The 21998-nt window shown below is 36.5% G+C and overlaps 1 protein-coding gene across 4 annotated transcripts in view; it reads left to right on the forward strand.

Annotated features, from left to right (window-relative positions):
* CORO2B (coronin 2B) overlaps positions 1–21998 on the forward strand; it is a 1242233-nt gene that overhangs the window by 1022203 nt on the left and 198032 nt on the right. For all 4 annotated transcript variants that reach the window (XM_044077673.1, XM_044077669.1, XM_044077671.1 and 1 more), the window contains exon 9: positions 21761–21857. In XM_044077673.1, the coding sequence (XP_043933608.1) occupies positions 21761–21857 (97 nt within the window). The remainder of the gene's footprint in view (positions 1–21760; positions 21858–21998) is intronic.

A 21998-nucleotide genomic window follows, 5' to 3' on the forward strand; every position in this document is an offset into this window, starting at 1 on the left:
TGGTGACAGTGGTGCTGGAGGGACTTGGAATGGGAAGATCGGAGTGAGTATCCAGTGTCACCTTGCCCATCCAAAGGGAGAGGGGGAAGGAAGCAGCTCAGCTCACTGCATTGGTAACATCTGCAAGAGTGCAGGCATATCACCCACAGCAAGGAGCTTGCCTTGCTCACACTGTGTGGCAGAGAGCTACTAAGATTGGAGAATGTGTCTGCAAGTTATTTAGTGGGTGAAAATAAGGCTGTCTACAGGACTGGAAGACTAGCCCACTCCCTCCCAACTGACTATTGGCTTCACTAGAAAATGAATGGTGAGGAAGGCTGTCTTCCCAGTAGAGGAACAAATAAGTCAGTTAGGTGTGGAAGGAGGGCGCCATTATGGAAAAAAAAGCTAGAGTAACTAGGTGCTTTCCTTGACAAACACTCACCTGACATAGTTGCCACAACTTAATCATGGGTTAAAGAATCTAAATGCTACCTCTACCACCATTTTCCTAGCTATAAATTACATACCTAATGTCATTTCTGGGGAAATGCATGGGGTGTGATACACTGCTAATACTCAAAGACTCAAACACCACCGATTTCTGTGTCCAAACTTCATCTACAAAGGATATTGACATTAAATGGATAATTATTAAAGCTCCCTAGCAATAATGTGAACTTACCTTCATACAGGTGCCACAATTGTCCCACTGTAAGCTAAAAAAAAAATTTTAATCTCTTAATTCTGCAGCTCTTGCAAGCTTCTTAATCTTATAAAATTAACATTCTCAGTGATTTTGATATCAGTTTACTATGTAAGCAAAAGAACATTAATTAATTCTTAGTATATCACGTGGTTTTCCCAAATAGTGCAGTAGCATCCAGACCTAACCTTAAAACTCACAATCACTCTCACTTCAATGTATTTATTAAAACACATTCCACAAAAAATTACCTCAATGGGTTATTCATCACTCTACCCTTAGTGACCATTTACTCATTACCTTTTTCTCTGTTCAACATCATATTGAAGTATCATCCAAAGAAAAATTCTTCAATCCCAGATCCCACCTGAATAATGTAGACTGGTTTGTTATAGTCAATAAACTAAAAGTAAAGGATGCTGATACAAAAATGACCAAAAAACACCAATCTCAATAGAACTCCTGTTTCCTTTTTTATAGGCTTGCAAAGCCCTTAACAAACCCATAGCTAACCGCAGAACTAAAATCTCTTAATAAACTGTACCAAGTCTGATCCCTGTAGTACCAGACTCCTGTATACACCAGACAGGCTTGTCCTATTTTATAACTTATCCAAATAAGCCATCTGATGGTATATAGTAAACCTTTGCATGGATAAACAGACCTCACTTCTAGCAAAACCCAAGTATGTTTGGAAACATGAACCAATTAATAATAGAAAATCTTAAAGAGATTCTTCAAACAAGAGCTTTTTTCAAACATGCTCAGATCTCCTTTACCCCAATCATCTGTGACCTGAAGTTTGCTCATTAGACTCAGCCTCCATACCTCTTGTATCCACCACTTCTATGTACATTATATAAAGACAAACACATTTGAGGAACTGCTAGATATAATTCCACCTCATGTCCCAGTGGGAAGTACTGATTTGCAATCTTGGCTCTATCTAGCCCTCTTTAAATAACACTTAATAATGCCCCTACAGCATGTCTATAACCTCTTCACTGTATCAAAATCTAATTCCACCAATTTGGAAACAATTAGAAATGATCCCTTTCAGAATTTTCTAAACCCAATCAACCTTCTTACTTCTGACCTATCTCTTTACTTCCCCGTCAAGGCAAAATTCTGGAATAACTAGCTTACTCACATCTTTTAGAATGTATTCAAAAATGCAAACTCTGGACCAGACACTAAAACAGTTTCTAAAAAAGAAAGAGCAACATCACTAACTTATGAGCACTAACATAAGATATTGTCATGAATATGGACAGCTGCCTGACCGGGTCAATATTAATGGCTCTGAACAAAGATTTTGGTCTTGTCAATCATTCCCTTCCTCTCAATGCTCTTTCAGCTGCTGGCGTAAGCCCAAAATCATCAGACTGGTTAAAATAGTATGTCTCCAAAGGATACTTCTATATGGAACTCTAGTCTTATCTTTCCAGCTTCTCATCCCCAAAAGCAAGGTATTCCCCAAAGTTCTGACATTGCCCCCTTCATTCCTCCCTTTTCATCAAACTCCCAGCTGAATCTTCCCATTACCAATTATTCATTATGTCAATGACATGGTTATCCTCAGATCCATTCCATCACCTGAAATTATTTAAAAACAAAAATAACCTGAACCAGACCTCCTCTAACTAAAGACCTTGCTTGAGAAAAAAGAACATAAACACTAAAAAAGCTAAGGTGTTTTGGTACTTTACAAAAATTAAACTCTATTCAGGATAACTAACATACTGTAACCAACCCAACCACTGAAACAACCAGAATCTTTGAATATCTGGCTTGATCAGACATTGGAGTTTCACTTCAGTTAGAATAGACAAAATCTAAAATCACAAAACTATTTTCTGGTCAAGAAAAATAAGTGACATCTTCTCCCCAGAAGAAAAAATATGGTCACCACCTAATTGCTATCACCTCTAAAAAGAATCTATCATCTTTAGACACATCAACAAATAGAATGTACCTGTTTTATAACACCTGCATCAGTGAACATCACAGTTCAGTTTTCTCTAAATCCAAGTGTCTGCCAGTACAACAAAGAAGTAACATAGACTTCCAAGATGGCTGCACATTGAGTAACAACTTAATTCTATCCCTCCCAATGTGAAAACAGAAACTCAGCAGAGAAAGCCAGTGGACTTTTGTGTTTCAGTGTAAATTTCAATAACTGGTTAGTAAGTGCACTACCTGAATGCCAGGAAAAAAGAAATACAGAGGACCAGAAGTATAATCAGCTACAAAAGGTGAGGAGAAAACACTGACTGGGAAAAGTACTACAGCTATTCAGCAAAAAGAAGTGCAAACTCCAGACATGATTTCCAGTAACCTAGAGGAAAGCATAACACAACTGCACAGACCTGGTTATGTTAAACAAAACACTGATGGAGTATATCAACTCAAACAACAAAAGGACTGAAAAATGGAAGACGCTTTAAACACATATTCAGATGAGGTAATAAAACTGCAAAAATTAGAGGTCAAAATGAAGAAAAGGCTGGCAGAATATGAGACTGCTCAAGAAGAAATGTTTAAAAAATAATAGAATTAAAGGACAGAGACATAGGGAAAACCTGAGATTTTCAGCTGTACCATGAAGCTGGAAAGAACAGATTGTGTTAATTTTATGAAAGCACAAATAAACAACTAGACTGTTTTTTCACAGAAGGAGTTGTTAATTGAAAGGCCACATTATGTGTATGCTTCATACCTGGCTATGAGAAAACAACCTAGACCTTTAATAGTAAAGTTGCAATCCTACCAGCAGAAGGAGTTGATTCTGACAAAACTATGGCAGAAGAACAAATTATTAAAAGTAGAGAACAGCAGAGTGTTTGTAGAGAATGATTACTCATTGTACACCAGGCAGAAGAGGAGTAAATATATTCCACTAATCAGGGAATATCGAGAATAAGGCATGAGATTCAAACTGCTGTACCCAGCAATTTTCAAAATATTCTTCTTTGGAAGGACAAAATCATTTTGTTGATAAAGTACATGCTAAGGAGGAAATTCAAAAGTATGATCAACAAAAAGTGAGCTGTGAAACAGAAGGAGATTTGCTTCTTGTTCTTCTGGTAATAAAGACCACAGAGAGAATGACAGTGAAACATTTTCCAAAGTTTTAATGGAAAATGTTAGAGAGAAGAAAGGGAGCATGAGAGTTGACTAGAAGTATCAAAAGTGCATTGGAAATGAAACAGAGGCAGCAGGATTTGGAAGATGGAGATGAACAGGAATAAAACCAGTAACTTGGAAACTGACAAATGTGAGATTACAAAGTAATAATTACATTTGTGAAATATGAAAGAACAAGAAAATCTGAAAATATTGGACTTTTTTTTTACTTTTTTGGACTTCTGGGGGATTCTAAAGTATATGCCCTAGTTTATGCCTTTAATGTTTGGAAGAATACTTAGGGCAGGGGAACAGGAGGGAGAAAGTTAACTGTAAGTAAAACATTTTTTTTCTTAATACTACCATTTCTCAGTTGTTTTTAAGGGTAATGGGGATACTATTGTAAACATTTGCTCCTGTTTTTTTTCTTCTTTCTCCTTTCTTCTCTATTTCTCCTTGTCCAGTTTTAAGAAATGTAGGCACTGCAATGTAAAAAAAATCTGGTTAAAAGAGCATGAGAAAAGAAAAATGAATGTGCTTTTTTATCATTCTTACATGGGATAATGACTGGATTAAGTCCCTTAGCTTGATCTAGTAACAAGTTTTAAGACAAAAGCAAGTAAATGAAAAAGAATATTGAGTATTATAAGTTTTTTTTTTCTAGCAAGTAAATGTATGCTTAGTAGAAATTCTGCATCTGGTCCTCATGTCTCCATGGAGACAGTTTGATAAAGAAAAATTGGCTATAATCTGATAAAGAGAAATTGGCTACAATCTGATAAAGAGAAATCAGCTAGGAAATAATGTTCTCTGAATGTATTCAGATGTTTTCTCAGCTGGGAGAACTATAAAGATAAGACAAAACAGACACCACTTAGAAGCACAGGCTGCACCATGAGTCTTAGCATGGATAACCTTTCTTTTAGGTTAACTCAAGTGTGCGAGTGTGACTGTCATTTCGGGACATTTCTTCCTATTAGGAGGGTAACACTTCAATATTTAAAGATGTACATAATTTTGTGTGTTAGTATTAAGTTAATAGGCTTTAGGGGGTATTGGGCATGTGTTTGTTTTTTTTTTGTTTGAGGGCTTTCAGTAAAACAAAAAGTTTTGTAAGATGTGGCATAGGCTGAAAAGGATATGACAGGAAACAACTGCATAAAAGTTCAACCTGCCAATAATAACTTTTTAATACAATGATGCTTTCTGTGATCTCTTTAAATGGTCTCACAGATAAATACAACAAAGAAAGAGTAGTGAACTATATTAAAAATGTAGCGGTGCAAATAGCTATGCTATAGGAGACACCCTTGGATAGAATTGAACATGTGAATTTGATAAAGAAAGGTTTTCAGGATGATTATTCAGTGGAATACCTGGGACAAATGAAAAGAGGAGCAAACTCCAATAGTGATAGAAGAGGATAAAAAAAGATAATAATGGTAGATTTGTAGTACTAAGAGGCTGCTGGCAAGGGAGGATGATGACATTGGTATGTATTTATATTCCACATAAAACTGCTATAATCGAGCTTAAGAAAATTCTGGGAGACATAATCAGTTTTCAGCAAGTAATAATACTTATAGTTGGTGACTGGAATTTGATTTGCAGCAATGAAGATGTGTCTAGGGGTTCCAAAAGGGAAAGTATAAAAAAGGCGGGAAGACTTTTGAAGAAATGTATGAAAATATTTGGCATGGTACTAGGAGTTCAGAGTGAATTTACATATTATTTCCCAAGATAAAAAAAACTGGGCTAGGCTAGCCAGAATTTACATTTCACAGGAACATGTACATTTAACTGAAGGCCTTGATACACATCCAATAACTATTTCAGATCATGCGCCAATAATAGTTAAAATAAAAATACAAGGTAATGAAATAAAAATGAGACACTGGCACTTTCCCACTTTTCTATAAAAAGAGATGAATTTAAGGAATGAGTAGTGGAAATTATTCAGGAGCTGTTAGAGAAAATAGAAATTTCTTATGAAAATATAGCTAGGGAGTGGGATACATTTAAAGTGGAGTTTAAAAACACAGTGAAATAAAAGAAAATGAGATATGGTTAAGAAGTATTAAGAATTATTTAGAGGGACTGACAAATGTTAAAGTATTGAAAAATAGGGGGAATTTTATAGAACAAGAAGAGGAACAACTGCAGGATGCTAAATGGAAAATAAGGCATTACCTCGATAATATGCATGAGTTTAGAAAGATTACTAGTAAGCAACTTTTTTTATAATAACTCTAGAGCACAAAAACTTTTAGCACAATGACTCAGGCAACAGAAAGTAAAAAGGGCAATCGCCAAGCTTGGGGAGCATATAACAAGGAAGGTAAAAATAGATCCACTAGAGGTATTAGAAATATTTCAGAAATTCTATGAAAGTCTGTATAAAGCAGAAGAAATATGGAAATCAAGAAAAGGTACAAATGGAAATGTTTATGGAAGAATTAAATATGCTGAGGTTAGAGGTAGATGAGGCTCAATTTCTAACAATTAGGATAGGAGGAGATGAGATATAAATGGTGATGCATAACCAATTTACAGTAAAGTCCCCAGGAATAGATGGTATTCCTGTGGAAGTTTGGAAGCTAAGAGGGAAAAAAGAGATAGAGATCTGGAAGGTTTTGTGTAACAGTATTTTAAGAAAGGGAGAAGTGCCAACATCCTGGAAGAAAGAGGTGGTACTTGTAATACCTGAAGAGGATAAAGATCCATCAGATCCAGTTTCATAAAGGCCCATTTCAATACTAAAGCATGATTATAAAGTGTTTATATTTATAATGGCTAAATGAATGTCAAAGGTGAAGCCAAAATTGATAGACATGGATCAATGTAGTTTTGTGGAGGAGAGGCAAACATTTGACAACATTAGTAGGCAAGAAACGTTGACTATATTTACAGATGATATTATTTTATACCTGACAAAACCAGAAAAGGATATTACAGCATTGTGGAAAATTTTGGGATAGTTTTAAATCTTTTTGGGATACAAAATTAATGAATCTAAAACAAAGACTTTAGTGGTAAATTATGTACCCACACACAAATTTGTTCAGCAATATCCATATTTATGGGTGTGACAAAGGCAAATACTGCCAGCTCAGCTAGCTGGAATTTTGTAAATAAGTATATGTCATCTGAGAATATTAATATGATTTATATAGAAGTATGACAGAAGGAGATACTAGCCCAGCTATCTGGAAATTTTGTAAATAATTCTATGTAATTTGTGAATACTGATATGATTTATACAAAAGTGTGTAAAGTACTGAGGTAAAATGTTACCACAGCATGCCCTATTGGAATAGAGCAGGAATGTACCTGCACTATTGTGACTGTTAAGACGTATATGTTTAATGGAAGCTGGAACACAGGAGGTTAACTTGAAAAAAAATTCAGAGAAAATAGTTGAAATTAAATTGTTTCATAACCACGTAATAAAAGAGATGTTATCTCTCAGTTTCAGTGTAGTAGCAGACACAATGTCTAGAGCTAGAAGGTTTTTGTATTGTCTTGAAAGAGAAGTAATTACTAGATTTAATATGTACATGTGTTTTATCGTTTTATGACTTCCAGGATTTGAAAACATCTGAGAGATATGTATTTTTCACAGGGAGATGCTAAAATTATGTTAGTTTCTGACAAAGGGGATTTAGCTTGGGAACTGAAGTCAGGTGACAAAAAGTGATGTCATCCAAGCTAACCCAGCAGTAATATTTGATATTAATTATGAACTCTTTCAGAGAGAGACTGTGCATTTTGTATTTTATCTCTGACCTAACAACCTCAGCTGGAAACATCCACTCACCTCTGCACTTGCCTTGCTGTCAGTAAGTTTTTAGGGTATAGTAACACTTTTAGATTCAGATAGGAATATAGTAAAATGTAGCTTAGATATTTTCTTTATTTAGTTGAGACTGTCCTGCAACGTTGTTTTAAATATTTCCTGTGATTTTGAACACTGATGCAACTTATTATTTACTGAGTATTGTCTTGTTCTCTTATTATTTATTATTAAATATATATAAACCTTTTAATTGTGGATTGTCTGTTTAGAGATATTTAAGTTCTTAGAGTACTTGCATGTCTATTTGGTGACACTGTACTGGCCACTCCTAAATAGCCCTGCTCTTGGTCAGACTACCATTTGGATTAATAGTAACATTACACAGTAACATTGGACACCCTTTGCTAAGGGCCTTAAAGTAGCTGATAAGACTTGGCTGGTGGCAATGAAAACTACCTTATAGTCTGAGCAGAAGGGGGTATATCTAATAAAACGTGTGCCAGCCTTTCCCAGGTGTGTGTGTGTGTGTGTGTGTGTGTGTGTTTGTATATAAATCAAATCTCAAGGAGTGTGTGTGTCAGCTACTTGGGCAGGGACACAAAGCACTGGTTGGACAGAGAGGGTACTGGAGATCTTGGTTTGGCCACTCAGCTGACATCTCAACCCTATAGCTGTGCCAATGGGGAGTCTTATTTGGGTATCTGGATAGAGAGAAATAAGCCCCAGAATGAGTGTGATCTCTGTGTGCTCTTAAGGGAAATTACACTTAGTGTGTGTGTGTACCTGTCATCTTCTCAGTGTGTACATTCCCCACTGTTGCCAGTGGTAAGGATTGAGGCTCCTTGATTACTGGGCCAGTGCAGGGGCATCACAATGGGGACATGATAAAATGAAGTATTTAGGAGTATGGACTGAAAATGATTCCAGCGTGGCAGTTAAGGATATGTGGGAAGAAACTAAACAAAAGATAATACAAAAAATAAGAAATCGGAAGCTCTGTTATATCGATATGGATAGTAAGGTGCAGCAGGTAAAAAGTTTTTAATCCCTCTAGTCTTATACATAGGTCAGGCATATTTTTATCAACCAGAGGAGAAGTTATAGATAGCAATTAATAAACAGCAGAAGGATTTTATCTGGGAGGGGAAGACAGCAAGAGTCAACTGGGATAAGATGATTCTTTCAACAGAACAGGGCAGATTGGGATTACCAGATTTGAAGGGGTATTTCAGAGCTGCACAGTTAAGGCTTCTATACATAGCAAAGCAGAAATCTATAATTCAAAGTGGAAAGGTATGATGCTGAAATGGGGGGGGGCTCAAGAAACAAGGAGAGACTGGGATTTTGGATGCAGATCTTTAAGGAGAATAACAATGATAAAGAATGGTATATTCATAAAGTAGCATTAAGTATTCTAAGAACTAAGTCAACACAGGAATGGGGACAGGAGATTCTGCCAATAGGGATGACTGCAATCAGGGATTCAGACAATAGGCAAGAGGGGGCTGGAATTTATTGGAGAAAACTGGTAAAGGAACCAATGTATTGGGAGCAAATAACTAGAGAGGGAAAGGTAATAGAATGGGAAGGTGCCAAAAATGTATTTGGACTGCAGGTTAGAGACTGCCTTCCCTATCAAGAATTTATATCAGAGTGTAGGCAAAGAGAAAAAATAGGGGGGGGGGCTTAAATGAAAGACCAGCACTGGTAACATTTTCAGTAGAGTCTAGAACAGAAGCTGCCATTAAAAATGGAATAATTAGTAGAGCGTATAAATATTGGATGATAACTATAAGAATCAATAAGAGGAAGTTACAAAGGATTGGGAGCAGAGATTTAATAAGCAATTAACAAAAAGCTATTGAGGGAGATATGTATGTCTCCCAAATTTGCAAAAAAATCTAGAATATTTAGAATTTTTGCTTGGAAATATTTACATGGATATTTTTACACCCCAAGTAGACTCCTGAAAAATTTTCCTCAGGTAGACAGTAAATGCTGGAGAAGTGATGGGGAAGAAAGAGGTAATTGAGAACTTATTTTCTGGGAGCATAATGAACTGGCAAACTTTAAAGATTCCCTGCAGACTACTCTGTTAGGTAAGTAGATTGGTGTAACTAGGGAAATTAATTTTCTGAGTTATGATATAGAATCGGAATTGCCTAGACATAATAAAGCCTTGCTGAGTCTAATTATGGTTGCTGCCAAAAAAAGCAATTACTAGAAAATGGAAATCAAAATCTAAACCAACCATACTAGATGTAGTGATTATAGTAATAGAGATAAAAACAACTGGAATTTGGATCTTTAAAAAAGAGAAGGAGCAAATTACATGGGAAAAATGGGAATTGTGGGAACAATACATACAGGGGAGGAATGATGTTTAAAAGAAGGTAGGACTTGAATAAGCTATGTAATGTTTGACAGTGACTGGGTAGATTATAAGTGATGTATAATGCTTGCAACTAGGATTATGTCAATATGGTTTGTGATGTAAAATGCTTGCAGCCGGGAATATGTCGACATGGTTTGTTTTCATTTATATAAATGCATGATTGCCTATGTCATTAGTGATAAAGCTGTTTCCTGTTAAAAAAACAAAACAAAAACAAGTGACCTACTCCTAGGCCCACTACTTCATAAACTATTCAGACTAGACACTTTTGTCTTCCTTACTGGAAATCTATTCATCCATCTAAATGACCATCAATGTATGTCCATTCCTACCAATGTTCTTCCTTTATGCACCCTTGGCAACAATCTTATCCAGAGTAAACACAACTTTTCTATACTATTTGCCTGAAAACTCTGGGAATCCCTATGTACCACAATAAAGTACAGCAAAAACTTCTCTGAATTCATTTGCCCTTAAGGAACACTTAAAAGAAACTGACAAATGATAATGATTTACTAGCAACCACAGAACATATGCCCACTAAACCTATACACTTCATCCCACCCCAATCCACCTCCTACAAGCAACCACAGAACATATGCCCACTAAACCTGTACACTTCATCCCACCCCATTCCACCTCCTACAAGCAACCACAGAACATATGCCCACTAAACCTGTACACTTCATCCCACCCCACTCCACCTCCTACTCCTAAATTCTTCCTCATTTTATAACTAACTTTTTCCATTCTCAAGCCTAGTCTTTCTGGTGTCTGGCTGTGTGTTTGTGTATAATAACATTTCTCTACATCACTGATGAACTTTCAATGACAAAAAATATTTCATGAAAGTATATTTGCAATCACTTTCATCTAACCAAAAAACAAAGAAATACGGTGATCCCAAATAAAGCAAATATGCTGCATTTGCAATCACCTAAAATAACCAAAAACTACTTTTACGTGGGGGCTTCACCCCCCCCCTACACACACACACACACACACACACACACACACACACACACACACACACACACACACACACACACACACACACATCCCCAGAAATTAAATATACTAACTCTGTGGTCATACAACTGCAGAGAAAGAGGATGAGAATTGAAATTATATTACATTCAGACTGTTACAGTTTGACTGTAATATAATTCGACCAGAGTAACCACAGCAACCACTGATGAAATGTACAAAAAAATCTTGGCCCATGATAAATGCATGCCATGACCAAATCTACGGTAGCCATATACACACACACACACACATATATATATATATATATATAAGAAGCAGGTGTGAAAGTGCTTGTGCCTGATTAAAGTTTTATAACCTGAAGCCTATCCTGTGTCCTCCTGTTGTTCTTGGATACTTTGCTTTGGACACTAGGACCTGCAAACAAGTGTTTTTTTTTATTGTTCTTGCTGTTTTTTATTAACCATATGTAGTTGACTAGACAGCTATCTTCATTTAGGAATTACACTTTAACATTTATTTACTGGGAAAGTCCAACTTGGAACGAGCCAATTTTCAGTGGAAGCCCAGGGAGAAATGCTCCAGATGCATGTCTTTGTAACGTGGGAGGAAACTGGAGCACCTGGAGGAAACCCACAGGGAGGACATGCAGATACCACACAGAAGGCACCCCAGCTGAGAATCGAACCAGAGCACCTCTTGCTGTGAGATGGCAATGCAAACCGCTGCACCACTGCACCTTCCTATATTACTATATTGTAGTGTATTACTACTACATAGTCAAAAGGTAATCTGTTTGAATGTATTCTGTGAATCTGAGAAGTCATCAAGCAGAATACAGTTCAAACAGATTAAGTGGTGGCTGTTATTGTTGCAAGATGCCAAAAATAAGGGAATTTTTCTGCTTTCTCTGTTATTGTATGTTTTTGGAGTTGGTATATTTATGTATCAAGGAGGTATGGTGGGATGAAGGGGGCCTTTCTCCCCTGACAAAACACTTGTTTTAGTAATTTTTTGCATATTTTCATGGATTTTGAATAAACATATTTTGATAATGTTCTTTAAACAGTCATCTTGTCCCTATATATATATATATATATATATATATATATATATATATATATATATATATATATATATATATATCTATGGGTGTATATCATATGAGCGAATTGCACAAATTTCAAACGCTCATAATATCGAATGTACCGGACCTCGAAGTGCTTTTTCTGAGATTGCAGTACAGTGAAGAATGGGATATTTGCCCTTTCCTCACTGTAGTTTGATCTCGTAGTTGGAATATATATTTAGTGGGGGATGTGGGGGGCACAAGCCCCCCACAATAGGAAGTTTATGGACCAGTATGTTCGACATTATGAGCATTCGCAATTTGTGCGATTTGCTCATATGATATAGATCCCCACACACACACACACACACACACATATATATATATATATATATATATATATATATATATATATATATATATATGGGTCTACTTCTAAATTTTGAAGTTTCAAAATGTCGACTTTCTTATTGCCGAAACCATAAGATCGAAGTTTTGAAACTTAAAATTTAAATAAAAAAATAAAAACAAAAAAATCTTTTTTTAATGTTTTTGCAGGTGGTAAGCACCTGCACCCCTCATCCCCTGCTATTTAAATATACCAACTCAGAGATCACACTACATCAAGGAAAATTGTAAATATGCCATTCCACTCTGTACAGCAATCTCTATTCAAATAGTTTGAAGTTTCAAAATTTTGATCTTATGGTCTCGACCATAAGAAAGCTGACGTTTTGAGACTTCGAAATTTAGAAGTAGACCAATATATATATATATATATATATATATATATATATATATATATATACATATATATATATATATATATAGAGAGAGAGAGAGAGATAGATAGATAGATATTCCCCTTGTCAAGTTTGCTTAATGAAGGATGTCTTTCATTTCTTAAATTGTAAAATGTAAATAAATTTGCCCATGAATTATGTAATTGTCTTAGTTTCTAAATGTATATTACGTATGTTAAGCCTGACTTGGTAAATTGCAAATATTATTTTCTTATTTATGAGTGCAAATCCCCAGGCTGGGTCTAAAAATGATGCAGTGCAATAAATGTCATTTATTTATTTTATTTTAAATTTGTTTACTGGGATAGTCCTACTTGGCATAATCAAGTTCAGCAGAGGCCCGGCGAGAAAAGCTTCACATACAACAATGGCAATATATGCAGGACATAGAACAGTTTACATGTACATATGACAAGTCAATACATAGGATAATATGACAACAATAATATGACAAAAAAAACGTGTAGAAAGCAGGTAGGGGGAAAAGTGAAAAAGATAAGGTGAAATATAATTAGTTTGAGATATGAAAAGGATAATATTTATATTGATTTGCAGTAAGGGTAGAAAGCAGGAAAAGGGAGAAGTGAAAAGAAAAAGGGAAAAGTAAAAAGGCAGAGGTATAAAAGGTTTGCCTCTGTGATTTTTGTTGGGAAGAAAGAAAAGATTTTAAGCTCTTTAAGCAATGTCTAGATTCGATTAAGAAATTAAAGGGGTAGTATTAATGTTTTAGTGGGCGAATAAGCTATGATGTCATAGAAGTAAAATCTTAAGACAGGGGAAGTGGCTAGTTTTCAGGGGGGGGGGGGAGTATTGATGAAGAACTATGTTAACCTGGATTGTTGTGTGAGCATAACCATGAACTAGATAAATGTTTTTTTTTTATTTTTTTTTTAAAGAGTACTTTTAGAAGTAGATCTAATATTTTGTGGGGGAGAGAGAGTTCCAGAGTTTAGCAACATGGTTAGAGAATAGTGAAACATCTACAGAATTCCTAGCTTTGCTTACTTTTAGAAGTGATTTGTTAGTAGAGCATAATATTTGGTTGTTGGTGTATGGTAAAATTATGTTTTGTAGAACAGGAGTTTTTTCTTGATGGCTAAGGAGTTTTTGTGCTGTTGTCAGCTGAATATAAGATAGTAACTGGGGAAGTCCAACAAGGATAGTTGCTTCAGAGCTAGGCAGTGATGTGTTCTATAGGAAGAGTCAGTAGCAAATTTTGCTATTTTATTGTAACAGGCTTCTAGTTTTCCAAGGTCAGTACTTTTCAGGTTGGTAAAAATGGGAGAAACATACAGGAGAGTTGAGAGAAGGTTGCTATGGATATTCTAGTATTATGAGTTAGGAACTGTTTGTTCCTACACAGTGTTCCTAGTTTTTTATGTACTTTATTTTGTAGTTTGTGATATCTGTATATCAAATTTCATGTTGTTGTCAATCATGACACCCAGGAGTATTGTAAAGGTTACTGGTGTGATAACTGTGTTGTTTATATTTTTAATGGTAAAGGGGGAGGGGGGTCAGTGACTCTAGTAGGATGGAAAATCATTAGTTTTGTTTTATTAGGGTTTAGTATCAGTAAGGCAGGATTCAATTTCATAGAAGGACTTTTGGGTTTTTTTCTTGGAGTTCCTGTATGGTAGTGGTGGCACATATAAGGGTGGAATCATCAACATATTGGACTAGGGAGGCAAGGGAAGTGGCTTTGCAAAGATTATTAGTAAAGAGTATAAAGAGAAGGGGGCCAAGACTAGAACCCTGAGGCACACCGAGTGTGACTGGGAGTGGGGGGAAAGACTATTTTCCCATTTTACAGCTGGTTGGCATCCTGTTAGATAGTTCCTGAACCATGTAAGTGTCAAGTGGCTGAAATTTAGATTGGAGAGTGTTGCCAGTAATTTGATGTGACAGACTGTGTAAATTGCTTTCAACGGGTCAAGAAAGATGGTTGAGACTATACTGCATTCATTTCTATATTGATTGACTGTGTTTGTGAAGCTCTGGAGGGTGGTTGTAGTACTATGGTTAGGCCTAAATCCATGTTGTGAGGTGGATAATAGGTCATTAGTGGAGAGGTATTCCAGAAGTTGCAAATAAATACACTTCTAGAATTTTGGACAGTGGGGATAAAATGACAATGGGCCTGTACTTTGAAAGCTCAGTGGAGTTGGTACCTTTATGTAGTGGTATTCTTTATAAGAATTTCCAGAGAGAAGGGTAGAGGTATTTTGTCCATGTCAATGGGAAACACTACCATAAAATGTCAATATTGATAAACAGAACACATATGCATCTGCTTTGTGTGGTACATGACGTATCTTGTACTATCACATTACAGAACTCAGTTAATGGTGATAGAGTGGTTGATAAGAAGTGATACTGGGTAAGCAATGGCATCTGCAGATAGCTTTAGATATTCAGCTGGTAATTTATCACCTGCTAAAGTTGTGGGTTTGAGTTTTTTTGAGTAGTTTATTTATAGTGTTAGTTGGAACAGGATGGCTGGAGAAGGTATTTTCTTTGTTGTTTGCTGTTAAGAGTGTTGTTGACGGGGAGGGGGGAATTATTTTTGTTGCTTGATAGTATACATTCTATGAAGTATTTATTGAATTGCTCAGCTGTAGAGCCTAGATTGCTGGAGGTAAAGGGGTATGTGGTTGAGGTTTGACTAAGTTGTAGGACTGATTTTATAGCTATTTTGTCCATTATGCTGAGGAAGGTAGAGCTGAAATATTCCAAAGCTGTATTTAGGGGCAATACCTTTAAAGGAGTCCAATTACAATGGTTGAGGATTGTTAAAAAGGTTTGGGTACTGAAAATTTTCTTATCTCTGACATGACTGTAGATAGTATGTTTTATAGGGTATGTACGCTGCTGTGGGAAAAAAGTTGGTATGTGAATACTCAAAACTATTTCAAGCCCTATTCAGTGTATGGGTGTCCTGTTAAACAAATCATAAAATAAACTGTTATTTTAAAACAACAACTTTAAAATTTGCTTCAGCAAAGGCAAAAGAAAATCACTCAAATTCACGCACAAGACTAGCCATTCATGAAAGTACTCAAAACTATCTCAAGCCGCATTCAGTAGAAATTTAGGCAAATAATGTCAATGGGAAACACTACTATAAAATGTCAATATGGATAAACAGAATACATAGGGATCTGCTTTGTGTGGTACATGACATATCTTGTACTATCGCATTAGAAAACTCAGTTCATGGATGTTTGTGTGTGTGTGTGTGTGTGTGTGTGTGTGTGTGTGTGTGTGTGTGTGTGTGTGTGTGTGTGTGTGTGTGTGTGTGTGTGTGTGTGTGTGTGTGTGTGTGTGTGTGTGTGTGTGTGTGTGTGTGTGTGCGTGTGCGTGTGTGTGTGTGTGTGTGTGTGTGTATGTTAATGGCATATAAGGTTGACTAATAATTTTGTAAATATAACTGTTTTCCCGTGAGATTATTTGTTATGTGTGTTTCTCTTTAAAGTGCAAGAAGCAGGAATATGCTTGCTATTAATTAACTGGAAACACATGCTGAGAGGGATTACTCATAAGGACTGTAACCCTCCTGTACGGATAATTTGGCCTCTGAGTCTTCTTCTTCTTCTTCTTTCGGCTGCTCCCGTCAGGGGTCGCCACAGCAGATCAACTGTTTCCATTTCTTCCTGTTCTGTGCATCTTGTTCTGTCACACCAACCACCTGCATGTCCTCTCTCACCACATCCATAAACATTATCTTAGGCCTTCCTCTTTTCCTGTTACCTGGCAGCTTCAACCTTCCAACCTGGGCTGACCCTCTAATATACTTATTCCTAATCCTGTCCATCCTCGTCACACCCAGTGCAAATCTTAACATATTAAGCGCTGACTCCTGCCTTTTTGTCAGTGCCACTGTCTCCAACCCATATAACATAGCTGGTCTCACTACCCCCTTGTAGACCTTCCCTTCACTCTTACTGGTACTCGTCTGTCACAAATCACTCCTGACACTCTTCTCCACCCACTCCATCCTGCCTGTACTCTCTTCTTCACCTCTCTTCCACACTCACCATTACTCTGAAATGCTGATCCCAAGTATTTAAACTCATCCACCTTCACCACCTCTACTCCCTGCATCCTCACCATTCCTCTATCCTCCCTCTCATTCACACACATATATTCTGTCTTAGTCCTGCTGACCTTCATTCCTCTTCTCTCTAGAGCATATCTCCACCTCTCCAGGGTCTCCTCCACCTGTTCCCTACTCTCACTACAGATCACAATGTCATCTGCAAACATCATAGTCCACGGGGACTCCTGTCTGATCTTGTCTGTCAACCTGTCCATCACCATTACAAATAAGAAAGGGCTCAGAGCTGAACCTTGATGTAATCCCACCTTCACCTTAAACGCATCCATCACTCCCACCACAGACCTCACTGCTGTCACACTACCCTCGTACATATCCTGTACCACTCTTACATGCTTCTCTGACACTCCCGACTTCCTCATACAATACCACAACTCCTCTCTAGGCACCCTGTCATATGCTTTTTCTAAATCCACAAAGATACAATGCAACTCCTTCTGACATTCTCTGTACTTCTCCATCAATACTCTCAAGCAAACATCACATCTGTGGTGCTCTTTCCTGGCATGAAACATTGCTGCTGATCATTAATCATCACCTCCCTTCTTAACCTAGCTTCCACTACTCTTTCCCATAACTTCATGCTGTGAATGATCAATTTAATCCCTCTGTAGTTACTACAGCTCTGCACATCACCCTTATTCTTAAAAATCGGTACCAAAACACTTTTTCTCCATTCCTCAGGCATCCTCTCACTTTCCAAGATTTCATTAAACAATCTAGTTAAAAACTCCACTGCCGTTTCACCTAAACACCTCCATGCTTCCACAGGTATGTCATCTGGACTAACAGCCTTTCCGTTCTTCATCATCTTCATAGCTATCCTTACTTCCTCCTTGCTAATCCACTGCACTTTATGATTCACTATCCGCACATCATCCAACCTTCTCTCCCTCTCATTCTCTTCATTCATCAGCCCCTCAAAGTACTCTTTCCATCTAGGCAACACACTCTCCTCGCTTGTGAGTACATTTCCCTCATTATCCTTTATCACCCTTACCTGCTGCACATCTTTACTAGCTCGGTCCCTCTGTCTAGCCAATCGGTACAGGTCCTTTTCTCCCTCCTTAGTATCCAACCTTTTATACAACTCGTCATACGCCTTATAATTTGGCCTCTGAGTACACAGGGAAAAATGTTGTTTGTAAAATAAAGCTGACATTTTAATGCATAGGAAAAAGTTGTGTTTGTTTCTCAGTATGGAGAAAATACTCACAATTCACAAAGAAATACTTTGAAGTGACATTTTAAGAAGTGCCTAGAAAAGAAATTTGTCTTTATGACATAGAAGGAATATTACTTGGGGAAAGACATCTACAGAAATACAGAGTCTTGGTACTTCATTTCTGAAGGTAGGAATGTTTGGTAATTTTATGCACCCTAACATAGCTTACTTTCAGTCAGTTCTGCCTCAGCATTGCAAAAAAAAAAAAAAAAAAAAAAAAACTGCATGGAATTGAGACATCTGACTGCAGTGCAATTTAAACCATATAAACTGCGGTGGTGGTGCTGCGGTAGCGTTGTCGCCTCACAGTAAGACGTTGTCCTGTTCGATTCTCAGCTAGAGCATCTTCTGTGTGGAGACGTGAATGAATTGGCGTACCTTTGTTGAAGGTTGTGCGTCAGGGCCGGCAACTCGGCACGTAAAAATCTACTGCCAGTCATTAGCGGACCGGAGTTCCGCTGTGGCGACCCCTAACCGTGAAAAGCCGAAAGACCCAACAACAACAACTGGTGGACGCTATGGGCAGAAATTTGATCATTCCTGCTTCACAGCCTACCAGTGCACTGCATTTGTAACATATTTCACCAAACAAGAAAGATAGAGTTGTATTCTGAATCAAGCAGAGAGGAAAATGTGCTCTGTGTGAACTGTTTTGTTTTGTCCAAAAAATGAGACATTTTTACAGCTCTGATAGAGTACAGCATAGAAATGAACCAAACCATGCATTCCACCGTAGAGCATAGAAAGATTAGTGAGAGATACTAAAGTTGTCTGAAGCAGTATACCATGGATGTGCAAAAAAAAATGCTAATTAAGGAATCTTTGTTCTGAGCTAAACAAATTAGATCTTTAAGTGCAAAAGTACAGATGCACTCAAACATCCAGAAAATGTCAGCAAGTGAAATAATGTGTTTCAAATGTAGAAAAAAGTTGCATATTGCTAATATTGTTTATCTAACAATACAATCTGCTATTAGTGATTAAAATATAACTGCCAAACAAAAATGTGATTTTTAACAATGTTGTCTGTAATGAAAATATAATTAAGACTACCAAAAATGTAATTTTAACCAACATTTTAACGAAGATGTTAGTAATAAAAATGTAACTGCTGTGCCTAATAGAAATGTGATTTTTAACCAAACTGTAAGCAATGAAAATGTGAATATCACCGTCTTAAATGCAATTTCTGTCATGTTAATAAAACTGAATTGAAGGAATGTGATATAATTTTGTTAGACCTGTAGAGCCAGACTATCACCATAGTGCTACAACTAAGTTAGTTAAATGTACAGTATCCGTGATAACCCAAAGGGATTACTAGATTCTGAGAGCATGGCCACACTTATTAGGGAATCTTATGTATACAATCATAACACTCATGTTTAGATACTATATGCATTACAGGAGCAGAACCATAATACTACATTCAGTTCTAAGTGAGATACAGTACAGCATGTAATAAAGAAACAGAATTATACTAGTAATTTAAATGTAGAGAAATATAGTGACTTAAGGAAAGTGCAGTCAGTATCAATAACTGACAAAATGTGCAGTCAAAAAAGTCAGCAATGTGGCAATATGACAGAAAAACTTAATTAGTAAATATGATCAACAAGGTAACAGTCAGCCTGATTACTCAGTAATTCAGCAATGTAGCAGTAAACAGTTTGATTAACGGACTCATAAGAAGTACACTCAGAAAATCAGCAATGCAGCAATAAAACAGGTAGCAAATCAAATAGCTATTAAGATTTGTAAGGTAATAATCAGTCTCATAGACAAGCACTCTGTGCTGCATAGGAGCAGAGCCATGATGATAAATGCAAAAATGATTTAATAGATTATTACTACAATGTAGATAAACTACAATGGCAGACAGCAATTTGTACCAGAATACGGTCAGTCAACAAAAGTGCAGCTTTCTACACAGGTCAGAAATACAGTGTTAGGTCCAGCAGAAGTACAGACAAGTAGGGGCATTATCATGATGTTGAGGGATTTACAGAGATGAGTTACCCTGAGTAAAATGGAGTAAGTTAAGAAAACTCCTATCGGCTGCTGTGTACTATTAAACAGCCTTCATCAAATGTACATCTAGAACAATGCATATTTCCCCTATACTACAGGAATAAAATATTTCCAGGGCTAACACCATCATCATCTGCCTTCCATTATTGAAGGAGATTCCTGATCTGGTAAATATCTGTCCTATGGGGAAAAAAAACATGAAACAACTAGAACAATGTAGGTTTCCCTCCTCTCACTAGAGAAAACAGCAACACTATTTCCAAATGACTTTAGAAACAGGTCACAGCAATCAATATACTTGCTTCTTTTGTATGAGCCATTTTAGCCATTTTAGTAAATATGCAGGTTGTATACAACTTCAAATGCCTTTTGCAACAAAAACCATGCTTCACTTGATTAAGTATACTTCATAAAACATGACAGGTGCAGATATACTCCAGAGACACTGTTTAAAGGGGAAGTTGTTGGATCTTATAGTGCACAATGTGGAAGAAAGGATAGCAACATTTGACATAATGAAGAAAGTTAATTGCTAATAGCATGAAATAGTATGAAGGATGGGGTATAGTTTTTTTTTTTTTTGTGAGTAAACATCAACATTAAGTGGCATGTGGTGAAGCCAAAGAAATATTTAAGAGGGAAGTATCAGAATGCTGCTTTACTTACAAAACAATGGATGCTTGGAACAACCTGCCAGTTGAAATGGAAAATGCATAGAAGAGGCGTGGTCAAGTGTGGTTACGATTCCTACATAGTACAACTGGCAAAGCAAGATTAAGTTGGTAAGGATGAAGATCATTGGTGGCATCTTTGGGTCAGCACACAGAAACTAGCTAAGAGCTATCTCAGCAAAATGGATAGATCCTGTAATCCTTTCAAGCACAACAGTTAAGTGCTTGTACATAAAGATTTGTCAGATTTTGTTAAAAGAAAATACATTTATTTGATGTTGTTCAGAATTTTGCAGAACCCAATTTATATTAGTAATCTAATTCTATTAAATATAAGTCCACTGGCGTATACATCAGGAATGAAATGACTTCCTTATGTGTTGTAGAAGTCTAGACTGAGTGCAGCCTGGGTGGTGTTAAACATATGCACATTATTCAATATTAAGGCTTTATCACAGGTGCTATATGAGATAAACAGGACAGAATCAAATGTATTAATAGCATGTTCTCAAATGTATTAATAGCATGTTCTCAAATGTATCAATAGCATGTTCTCAGTTTATTTTGTATAAGGCAGGAATACCATCTTCTTTATTTCATTCTGTATGACTGCTACTTCAGCTGATTTGTCAAGTAACAATTCCCATAAGAAAGATCTCTTAGATATGTTTGAATGTTCAGAGTTTCTTAACTACAGCAAAACATGAATATTGCCTTAATATTCCCAAATCATTGCAATATGATAAAAAACTGACTCAGTTCTGTGTCACATAACACATGAAGTTGATCACTGTTGTCAGTATGTCTGCAAACACAAAAGTATAATTATGTAAATTCTTAATTGTTCTTTTCCAGGGTGATGGGAATATCAGGTATTATGAAATCAGCACAGAAAAGCCATATTTTTATTATCTCATGGAATTCCGTTCACCAGCACCACAAAAAGGACTAGGTATGTTTTGGGTTTTTTTTAACTTCCAATTCAGCTTTGGTACTGAGATTATATTTAGTATCACAGTAGATATTTAAAGTACATCTGAAGTACAGTACATAAAAATGAATTCACTATTAACAGCTGTTCTTGGTTAATATA

Source organism: Protopterus annectens, chromosome 7.part0 (assembly GCF_019279795.1).
Source record: "Protopterus annectens isolate FY-2018-M chromosome 7.part0, PAN1.0, whole genome shotgun sequence".
Classification (NCBI taxonomy): domain Eukaryota; kingdom Metazoa; phylum Chordata; order Ceratodontiformes; family Protopteridae; genus Protopterus; species Protopterus annectens.